This window comes from Lactuca saligna, chromosome 1 (assembly GCF_052625555.1).
Source record: "Lactuca saligna cultivar CGN05327 chromosome 1, ASM5262555v1, whole genome shotgun sequence".
Taxonomy (NCBI): domain Eukaryota; kingdom Viridiplantae; phylum Streptophyta; class Magnoliopsida; order Asterales; family Asteraceae; genus Lactuca; species Lactuca saligna.
The window spans coordinates 9,349,900-9,361,954 of NC_136417.1; the positions used below are offsets into that span (position 1 = coordinate 9,349,900).

Below are 12,055 nucleotides of genomic sequence, written 5' to 3' on the forward strand. Positions count from 1 at the left end.
CTTTTTTCAAATTAATCATATAGCGTGTTGGTTACTTCCTTCAATCGATTACTAGCTGCCTCCTTTGGTGTGTGTTTGTGTTCTTCATGGCAGAAAAATAGTGGCTGGGTTAGGGTTTTTTGTGCAGGGAACGATGAGTGATACAATGATCAATATATTTTATAAGATTTTAATCTACCTTGATTATAGGAATAGTAATTAATAAGTTGTTAATCAGATATATAAAATACCTAATATGCCCTTACTTGATTTATTAAATATCCTAAAATGCTTTTATAAATGATTGGTTCATCGTCCTCCCATCCTCACAATAACATTTGTCTTTATTTGAGAACCTATTCCTATATATATTAAATAAAACTCATTTAATATATGAATCTTAAGCTAATAGAAAGCTAATAGAATGAGGAACACAATAATCTAGCTATTGCAATTATGATCTTTATTCACCTCCCTGATTTCATGATCCATCTTCACTACTAGAATTATTGAGTAACACAGTCACAGGTTTCTCAAACAGGCGCAAACGACATTAACCTCCTAGAATGAGGATCTCCGGGTCCAGGATTCTGAACAGGAGGACCCTGAGCGCTACCTGCATGGGAGAAAACAAAATGGTATTAAAAGGGCACAATCAATAATATCTTGGAATTTCTCTTTAACGAATCATGCCACTAAGCCATGGAAGAAAGAGGGAGCGAGAGTAGCATCAACCCACCAAACCAGATGCTTAGTTGACTACAATTAATTAATGCCAAGAAATTATATTAACGGAATTGTACGATCATATTAATGTATATACGTTTACCTGCACCCTGGGCAGAAACCAAAATAGTACTAAAGACTAATAAGATACAAGAAACAAGAACAATCAACAGCCTAGACTCCATAGAAATTTATTTGTGTAATAGTTTGGTGGTATTGCGCGCTTAATTCTTAATCTTTTTGTAGCTCTATATACACACACTTTCAAATCTTATGCAATCCCACATCAACTTCCAGGTAATTCCTCACAAAATATCAACCATTAAATTTCTTGGAATATATATTTTTTTTTCTTGGAAAATATTTGAAATCACAAAACCCTTTTGCTATCTTATGCAATGCCACACCTGTCACAACCCAATTTTTATATTAAAATATTATTTTATTATACATCCAAAACCTATCATTTATCAACGATTTTGTTATTTATTATATTCGATTTGTATAGTATAGAATCAAAAGTTATAATTTTTAATATTTTTAATATATATATATATATATATATATATATATATATATATATATATATATATATATATATATATATATATATATATATATATATATATATATATGAGACAACCTAATTTTGTGAGACCGTGAGATGTATTTTTTTATTTTTTTTATTTTTTTTTATTTTTTTAGTTAATTCAAGTTCTGAAAATAATATTTAAAAAAAGAGAATTTTTGGATTTTACCATCTATTTTGCATTTTAAAATTATTTTTTAGAATATGTACAGTTTAATATTCTATTAGAATATTTCACCTATTTTTCAAAACATATGGATTTTTTTTAGTTAATTCAAGATCCAAAAATAATATTTAAAAAAAGAATTTTTAGATTTTTCCATTTATTTTGCATTTTAAAATTATTTTTTAGAATATGTCAGTGTAATATTCTATTAGAATATTTCACGTATTTTAAAAAGAAAACGAGATTTTTTTTATTTTTTCATTATTTTTTTTAGTTAACTGAAGTTCCGAAAATAATATTTAAAAAAAGAAATTTTGGATTTTTCAATTTATTTTGCATTTTAAAATTATTTTTAGATTTGGTCTCACGGTCTCACAAAATTAGAATGGTCTCAAATGAACCTTAACCTATATATATATATATATATATATATATATATATATATATATATATATATATATATATATATATATATATATATGAGTAAATTACTAAAATCATCCATGTGGTTTGGTCAAAATTGTATATTTGGTTCCTAACCTTTTTTTTGCACTCGGATCGTCCCTGTGGTTTGATTTTGTTGCCTTTTTCGTCCCTGTGGTTTGATTTTGTTTCATTTTTCGTCCCTTACATACATAAAGTTAGGGACCAAACATGAAACTTTTACCAAACCATAGGGACGAAAAACGCAAAAAAATCAAACCACAGGGACGATCCGAGTGCAAAAAATTAGAGACCAAACGTGCAATTTTTACCAAACCATAGGGACGATTTCGGTAATTTACTCTCTCTCTCTCTCTATATATATATATATATATATATATATATATATATATATATATATATATATATATAATCAAAACAAATCCAATTTCATTTTCTCTTAATTTTATTAATATATATATATATATATATATATATATATATATATATATATATATATTAAAAATATCTCAAGTTAGGAACAGTAAAGTTCCTAGACATTTGTCGAAACTGGTCCTCGGTTTATAATCATGATCCTGGTCGTAGAAGATAATTTGATGTTTATTATAGTAGGAATAAGAATAATAATTGTTATGAGGATGTTTCTGGAGTTTCAAGTGGAAATAATTAGAGTTATGATGAGAATGACAACCTTTACAAGTTAAATAGATCAATTTATGTATAAAATTCGATCAATATTCCAAGGGGTCGTTTGATTTTCTTCTAACTCGGTCCAAAGTTTGGACCCAATCCTCAATCCCCAATCAGGTTGTTTGTTTTGCCTTTTGCGTCCTTGGATTTGGTCCAAATTAGAGATTGGGTCCTCAATTTTGTGTTGATTCGGTCCTCCAATAAAATCTAGCTGACTCGGTCTTTTTTTAACTCTCACATATTTACCCATCACCTCTATTCATGCCTTTTTCAATCGACCACCCTCGTCCCTCGCATCGACTCCGCATCAGAACTTCTACAATTGCTGGCAAAACTCCTTAAACACATTACAATCGTCGATATGTTGCATAGATATTTCTTCGTCTTTTTTTTTCTTTTCTGAAATCGATTTTCTGATGTTAGTGGTGATTAACTCTATGCCACATTCATCAATTAATCAATTAGAAGATAGGATTTGTACAAGTTTAATATAATTGAATGATTGAAGTGGTCTGTACAAGTTTAATTTCCTACCACATTCATTAATTCAAATGTCCCTTGATTTGGGAATTCTTTGTGATTAAAGATTCCAATTCAGTGTAAGGAATTGGTTAACTCCTAAGAAGAAACTGTAAGGAGTTTGTTAGCTCAGTCACTACAATGGCAGTTATTTGAGGTCCATTGATGTCAAAACTACAATAAAACAGATGAATGATTGTGTTTATATTTGTGAGTATGCAAAAAAATGTGTGTATGTTTGTGTAAAAACAGAAAACAAAAACGGGGAAGAATGATTTTTATATCTTATGAAGGTTTTTATAAAAAAATATTGTTTGACGGTAATATAGTCATTTTGCATAGTCGGTCGAATGTAAAATCAAACAAAAAGTTTCAGTTAGAAGTTAACTCAGTCAAAACTTCTAACTCAGTCAGTTTCTAATCCAGTTAATTCTAACTCAAACAACAACTATCAAACGAACCCCAAATCCTTTAAATTCGACGCTCTAGTACTCTACCATCAATCTCACTTTTATATAATATTTATCACTCAAATATGATCATATATGATATAGCCCTGCTAATGGTACGTAATAAGTTTTTTAAAGGAATGTTAAAAAACTATCTTGCAATTTTAAGACGAGATGGTATGGGTCTCAACGAGAATTGACGAGGCTAAGGTGGATGGCGGAAAGGCCGTCATAATGGGGGAACACCGCCCCCTACTCGTTGCATCTTGTCAATGCGAATCCTATGGCTATTACGACGTATTGAAACGGGAAAAAAATAGAATGTTGGTTGATGCAAACGGTTAATATTCAAAAAATTAATTTTTTTTACCTTCTTTTATATATATATATATATATATATATATATATATATATATATATATATATATATATATATATATATATATATATATATCATTATCGTTATATTTTATACACTTTCTTTTATCAAAAAATGGATCTAAACCTAAACACCCCTCCTTCATCATCACACCCAAACACACAACCAAACATAATCTCGCCTCTCGGATTTGCGGGTAATGAAAATTATTTCAATCTTTTATCGTCTCAAGGATCACCATAAATCACATACCAAAGCGCCGCTTTCAATCCCGCTTCATTACCACTGCAATTTCCCAACTCACCTTACCTTCAACAAAATTTACAACAAAATTTTTTCCCTACTTTTGCTTCGATGCAACAAACAGCTACCCAACCATCACTTACAACACAACCATCGGTTGAAGTGGAAGCGGAAGGTAGTTGGAGAGGGAAAGGAAAAGGAAAATCAAAAAGGAAATCGATAGCGGTTGAAACAGAAAATGCAGACGTTCCACAATGATGGACATCGGATGAGGAATATGCTTTGACAACGACTTGGTGTGCTACTTCAAAAGACGAACTCCGCGAAAATGGAATGAAGAAATGAGCTTATTGGAGGGCGGTGCGCGACAAGTTTCACGCTATTTTGAAGAAAAATCTGTACCGCAACAATGACATATTAAGCAGCAAATGGGATCAAATAACTAACCGGTGCAACAAATTCAACGGTATTTACAACCAGCTTGAGGAGCAACAACAAAGCGGAACCAACAACTTCGATTTGTTCAAATCTACTAAGGAACAATATCATATCAAAATAGGACATGTTTTCGACTTTGAAAAATCATGGGAGTTGTTGCGAGCGGATCCAAGGTGGAATAAAACACCTACATCGTCGGAGATTCAATCCAAAAGGTCTCGCAATTCGAGCTCGGTCGACGTGTCGGATGCACGGACTCACATCGACCTAAACGCCGACAACGATGAGATCCAGGATGATATCGAGGAGATATCCCCACCATGACGACCGCCAAACGCGACAAAGCGATGTGTGCTGCAAGGCATGCAGTGGAGGTTGAGGCGAAAGCAAAAGAGGCGGCAGAAATGGAAGCGAAATTCGACGAGCACAATTTATTAATAAAAGAAAAAAAGATGACTTGAACGTCGTCATTTGGAGTTCCTAGAAAGGCAGACACGGGAGAAGCAGGAGCAAAAAAACGAGGGAATTAATGACACATCAGTTGTAATTCTTCGGACGAGCGATGAGGGTTTGATGTCTGAGGATCTAGCGGTGCTACAAACAATGAAGAAACAAATTATGAAGAAATATTTGGATTAATTAGGATTGTTGTGTGGTTTTAGAAGTAATTTGAATGGTATTTTAGTTATGATTTTAGGTTTAAATTTTTGTTTTTTCTGTAATTGTAATCGTAATTTTAGATTTTAAATATTATATCTTTTTTTTTAAAAAAATTTCTATTTTATAAAAATATATTCATTTTAGTGATTAAAAAAACATAAAAAGGAAAAAAACCAAAAAGGATAAAAGAATGAAAAAGGAAAAAAAAAAACAAAAAGAAAAAGAAAAAAAAGACCAAATTCAAAAAGAAAACATAGTTATTTTCAAAAAAATTGGTGTTACATCTTGTTGTCAATTTCCCTACTTAATGTTATAACATCATTTGCTTATGTGACATGTGAGGTGGTGCATCTTGTGCTGACACCCAATGTTCTAATGAGCTAAAGTATGTTCATACGTAATCAGACAAATTACATAAAAACTCATGATCTATGTAGCTATTTTAATTATTATTATTATTTTCAAATTAAACGATCCAGCTTTAATGAATACGTACTTTTTTTTAAATTAAATTATTTTGATCTATAATTATATATTTACATTTTACAAGTTCTTTTTAGCGATGTGGCTGGTATCAATATTAATATTTGACTAATATTGTTATTACTTATTCTTATTATCAAAAAAAAAAAAAAAAAAAAAAAAAAATCAAAATAATCCACAACCCCCACCAACTCCAAACCTTTCCCTAATTCCCGCACCTACCCTTTGCACCATCTAACGGAAATTTGGGTTATTAGAAAAGGAGTGATGGGCCCTATGTTGAATATTGTTATGAGCGAATGGATGATCTTTAGGTTCCTGGTCAATCTTACAAACCAAATCTAACTCTAAATGCGAGTTTGAAAAAAAAAAAAAAAAAGTTCAAACCAATCACATTCAATCAAAACAAAGAATAAATTTGTTTGTTGAATCGGTGGACTTATGGATCATTCTAGAGATGAGCATTGGAACCGGTCCGACTGAACCGGTTCGGGAACCGAACTTGGTGAAAAATAGAAACCGAACACTACCGTCGGTTCTACAGCTTCCAGTTCCTATCGGTTCTTGTCGTGTCTTCAATGTTGGAATCGATCCTCGAGAAATAGCAACATACAATTCTAATTTCTACCAGTTCCCGGTTCCAAAAATCCACAAGAATATATGTCCTTTCCCGGTCCGATCGATTCTGTAATTTAGAAATAGCAACATACGGTTCCGTTTTGCCGGTTCCACCGGTTCCCGGTTCAAAAAATCCACAAGAATATTGTCTCGGTCCTGGCTCGATCGGTTCTATCCCGTTCTGGTTTCGATATCGATTCCGGCTGGTTCCCTGGTCCAAATGCTCATCCACAGTCGATTCTAAGGTAGATAAGGCAATGAAACGAGTTTTTACCATAATTTGACCGTAATCATAATGCGGATTTGGATCTTAAGTTTGACTTTTTTACTCGCTTACGATCAATACATGTTTACGTTTTTATTAATGGTTTGGATATGGATCATTATGAATTTCGATGCCTAAATTGAGAAAAATCTAAACTACAATGGTTAAACCGAAAAAATCTAAACTGTAGTAGGTATTATAAAAATTTTCATTATTTTTACTATGTCTTACTTATAAAACCATGGAGTAAATTTCATGAATGGTGCTATGGTTTAGGGGTAATATGTACATTTGATCCCTAACTCCAGTGAGGGTAATTTAGCATTTTTAAGTTGACCTAGGACCAAAGGCGAAAGAAAATTAAATCACAAGGATGGTTCGAGTTGAAAAAAAAAATTAGGGACCAAATGTGTATATCACTGTAAACCACAAAGACTATTCATGTAGTTTACTATTAAATCGTGTGATTTCTGCCAAATATGTGAATGGTTACCTAGTTCAATATTCGCTCACTTTTTGCCAAATACATTCTTTTTTTGAAAGTGACAAATGATTCAACGGAAGCATCTACCCAATATTTCAGAGTAGACCACAAGTTCGAGCTCCGCAAAGTGGGCAAACCCAGCCACCAGAGGGATTTCCAGGGAAAATTCTCCCACACATAGGGCATATTTGCAAGAGGCGTACAAATTGTGTTTTACCGGGTTTGAAACCCCGACCTCAAACCCACATGGGGATGTAAACTAAAGATAACAACTGCACATCTTATGACTTATGGTACCTTTAAATATTTTACAAAAAATCTACCGAAATCTTTTTAGAAAACATACTTCATTCTTGGCCTCATTTCAAGATATTATTCAAACATCTTATTGCCAAAGTTATAACGTTAGTCATCACATTCTTTATCTTTGTTATTGAAATGTGTTAATCTCCTATATCTTGTAGCTTCACCTTCCCATCTAAGAGAGAGGCAATAATATGGCCTATGCGCTCTCCTTTGATCAAGTCTAGGGATAGAACCCCAAAACTGTACACGTCACACTTTTTGGTTACCTTTATTGTATAAGCAAGTTCTTAAATGAATATATGAGTTGTGACTTCTCGAATTTACCCCTCTTGCGCAAGTCTCAACCCTTCTTACCTAACACTCTATTTTCGAGTTTAAATTTAAGGGGAAAGAAATGAAATTGAAAGAAAGGACAGGGAGGGGACCCCTACATTTCCTTTCCATCCCTTTCTTTCCTAATCATCTCACATATGGGATGATAGATTGTAAGGGAAAATGAAACTTGAGATCGCATTTCATTATTCTCCGTAAAAGAAAGCTAAAAAACACGATTTTCCTCTCCGTTCCTTCATTTTCATTCCTTAAAAAAATTCAAGAACATGGTGTAATCCCTTTCCCTTTGTCACAAGACCACATCATCGCCAACTCCCATCTCTCTCCATGAACATCATAGTCGCCACCTCTCCATCTCCGACCACGGTCACTCTCTTTCCCCTTATTCTTCCCTCAAACTCTCTTAATACACCTCATCATCATTAGCTCCCCTCAATCTCCATAAACATCATTGCCTTCCACCACCCCTCCTTTCCCCTCCCTTACCCACCACCCCTCCTTCAGTAAACAAACATTTTTTGTAAACAACTTGTAGATCTTGATGTAAATGTTTACCATTGGGGTTTTTTTTTAAGAACCCCTATTTAGACATTTAGTGTTCATTTACTTCAATAATTCTGTGTGAAAACCTTGAACATACCTTGAACATTTTAGTGTTTATTTACTTCAATATTGGTTCACCTTTTGCTAAATACATTCTAAAGGTAACAATTGCCCATCTTATTGTATCCTTAAATATTTTACAAAAAATCTTTACAATCTTCTGAAATCTGTTGGGAAACATAATACATTGTTGGCCTCATTTCAGGATTATTATTCAAACATCTTATTGCCAAAATTATAACGTTAGTCAACACCTTCTTTATTTCTATCGACACGGTTGGAAGGTGTTGATCAACCATATCTTGTAGCTTCTTCATCTTCCCATCTGAGAGAGAGGCAATGATACCACCTGGATGTTCTCCTTTGATCACTTCTAGTGCTAGAACCCCAAAACTATACACATCACACTTTTCAGTTACCTTCATTGTATAAGCAAGTTCTGAAAAACAAATGGAAAAATAGTACATAGTGAATATATGAGTTGTGATTTCTTGAATTTATGTCTAGAAGAAAATGAAAAATTCATAACCTGGTGCAAGGTATCCAAATGTTCCAGCAAGAGCACTCTCATTGGATGAATTTGGATTCAAAATCTTGGAGGTGCCAAAATCTGATACACAAGCTTCACCCTCTAAGTCCAGCAGAATATTTTTGCTCGAGATGTCTCGATGAACTATTGGAGGTGAGCAGTCATGGTGCATATATGATAAAGCATTAGCCACCCCTTTGATGATATTCACTCTCTTGGTCCATCCCAAAGTTTGAGTAGCTTCTTTCCTCAACATTTCATACAAGTTACCTCCTTCCAGGTATTCATAAATCAAAAATGAATGTTTTGTATGTAAACAATACCCATATAGCTTCACAATATTCCTGTGCCTTATTTCAGTTAATGCCTTAACCTCACGTAAAAAGCTATTACGATCAACCATATCCAAAGATGAATGAATTCTCTTAACAGCAACTATCTCATTTGATGTCAACTTTGCTCTGTACACTGCTCCACATCTTCCCTTTCCAATACAATATGCTTCATTAAACTCCTGTGTTACCTTCAAGATTTCATCATATGCTTCCTTTCCGCTAAAAGTTGATATGGAAAAGAAGTCCAGGACGTGATCCTCTTCCACCTGTCTTGTTGATGACAGCTTCTTTCTTCGGTGATAGAAGATCACCATTCCAATGAACATACTAAGAAGTAGAAGTGCTCCGAGTAGAGGGAGTGAAACAATAAGCGCAAGCTTTTGGCCTCTGTTCTTATCATGCTTTTCCACAATCAAATCGTTGTCGCACTGTTGTAATCCAGTGATGTTACCACACAAACCTTTATTCCCTTGTAAGCCTTTTAGAGAAGTATTCAGAAAGCCTTTGCTGTTGGGAATGGGACCCTCCAACTCATTGTAGGACACGTCAATGCTCCACAAAGCATTCATTGCTTCCATGGAGTTAGGGATATTGCCCGAGAGTTTATTGTGAGAGAGATTCAGCTTCTCTAAACTACTTAAACTTGCAATTTGTGATGGTATCTTTGAAGTGAATGAATTGCGACTGAGATCAAGAACTGACAAGTGCGACAATTTCCCTAATTGTACTGGAATTTCATGTGTAAATTTGTTGGTTGACAAGTTGACATGAAAGAGATTTAAGCAATTCCCAAAAGTATAAGGGATGGGCCCTGTAAAATTATTCAAAGATAGGTCCAAGAGAGAGAGTGCACTTAGTGATCCTATTTCTGTAGGTAGTGAACCCGAAAGCTGGTTACTGCTTAAAACCAGATTCAATAAGCGATTCATCGTCACAAATTCCATTGGGATCTCCCCAACCAAATGATTAAATGAAAGATTAAGCATTTCTATTTGAGTAGAATTACCAAGGGATGGAGGTATGCTACCACTGATATCATTTCCTCCAAGTTGCATCGTGGTCAAATTTTTGCATTTACTCCAGTTGTCAGAAAGTTCCCCATAAACCTTGTTGTCGTTGAGATTGATGAATCGGAGGTGAGGGTAAACACCAAATATTTCGGATATATTTCCAGTGACCTGGTTTCCATCGAACCGTACTCTAACTAGACTTGTACAGTTATACAAGCTCTTGGGCATTGTGCCTGTGAGTTTATTTTGACTTACAAGCAACAACTCTAATCTCCTTCCATTACATATATTATCTGGTAAAGAACCTGAAAATTTATTTTCTGAAAGTTCAAGCACAACAAACTTGAGATTTCCCAACTCTTGTGGAAGAGGACCAGAAAATTGGTTATTTCTAAGATACAAACTCTGTAAATTTAGGAGGTTACCAAATGACTTTGGAATGGAACCATTGAGGAGATTATAACTTACTTGCAGCCTGACGAGGGATATCATGTTTCCAAACTCTTCGGGAATTGGACCAGAAAGGTTGTTCGAATAGAGACGCAGAAGGGTAAGGGATTGAAGACGACCTAAAGAATTCGGGATTGAACCTGTGAGAAAATTATCGTTAAGATTTAGCCATTGAAGCGAACTCAAACTACCTATTTCAGGAGGAATGGGGCCATGTATCCGATTGCGAAACAGATTTAATATAGTCAGATTGCTCAGATTTCCAAGAGAGTTTGGAATGGTCCCGGTTAGAGAATTGTTCTGCAAATGCAGCTCACTTAAATTTGAGAGGTTTCCTAATACATAAGGAATGGAACCCACGAGTTTGTTATCATTGAGAAATAGATAACTGAGGTTGGTCATGTTACCTAGACAGAAGGGAATGGCACCAGTAAGAGCATTGGCATACAAAGCAAGCTCAGAAAGAAACTTCATATTGCATATCTCATGTGGAATTGAACCTATTAACTCATTTTCAAGCAAGTGAAGCGTCTCAAGATTTGCCAAGAGTCCAATTTCTGGAGGTATCATGCTGGAAAAATGATTAGAATCAAAATGAAGATAAACAAGTTTGGACAGGTTACTGATCCCAGCTGGGATGATCCCAGAAAAATTGTTCTGGCTTAGTTCAAAATATGTAAGGTTGGGAAATGATGAAAACGTGAAGCTATTTAGAGTACCAGTTAATCCCGAGGATGAGAGGTTCAATTTGGTCACGCTTCCATCAGAATTGCACGAAACGCCATACCAAGTGCACCAAAACATAGTTGCCATTGTTTGAGCGTTTTGACTGTTGGGAAGAGGAGATACCCATGAAGATAATACTTCATTATTGTTTTCTAGTTGCAGGCTAGCTTTCCATTTAAGAAGAGCAGCGACTTCATCAGTGAAACCGTAAGCTACAAGGGGTAAAAGGGAAATTGTAGCAAGCAGAAGCAAAAATATATCGACGATAACACTCTTCTCCATTAATAACGAATTCATTCTTTGTATTTATGATGTGTGAGAGAAAAGCTTCATATAGTACGTTCCAAATATATAGTTTCCAAGTGGAGTGCTTTTATAGTTTAATATTCTTTTTCAAACTTCAAATCCAGGAGCCTATGAATATTCAACAATGACCCACGCGGTTAAATAACAAAGTTATGACTTATACTATTGACTAAAATCTTTTAAAAAATAATAATATTGGAGAAATTAGTTGCATACACACGGTAACCTACGATTTCAAAAGGTTTGAACGTGGCGGCAAGGTCCAGGGGCGGAACTTCAACATTTGATTGGAGCCGAAAATATAATACGTATAAAAGTCGGTGAA

General features: G+C 34.2%; 1 protein-coding gene across 2 annotated transcripts; it reads right to left on the reverse strand.

Annotated features, from left to right (window-relative positions):
- Window positions 1–8,420: 8,420 nt before the first annotated feature.
- LOC144997296 (uncharacterized) lies at window positions 8,421–11,727 on the reverse strand. 2 transcript variants are annotated; one of them, XM_078957278.1, is made up of 3 exons: window positions 11,106–11,727; window positions 8,904–10,838; window positions 8,421–8,813 (listed from the first exon to the last, which is right to left on the reverse strand). In XM_078957278.1, exons 1-3 carry the CDS (start codon window positions 11,719–11,721, stop codon window positions 8,512–8,514), a joined length of 2,853 nt encoding a protein of 950 aa, XP_078813404.1. In that variant the 5' UTR covers window positions 11,722–11,727; the 3' UTR covers window positions 8,421–8,511. The 2 variants fall into 2 exon arrangements, with proteins under 2 accessions (XP_078813404.1, XP_078813326.1); XM_078957200.1 differs by having other exon boundaries at window positions 8,904–11,727.
- Between the last annotated feature and the right edge of the window lie 328 nt (window positions 11,728–12,055).

Bases quoted from the DNA above. Each gene is read 5' to 3' on its own strand.
- LOC144997296 (XM_078957200.1), bottom strand. From the start codon at position 11,721: ATGAATTCGTTATTAATGGAGAAGAGTGTTATCGTCGATATATTTTTG. The intron at 8,814-8,903 runs GTTATGAATTTT...TTTGTTTTTCAG, and splicing joins ATTTGGATACCTTGCACCAG to AACTTGCTTATACAATGAAG.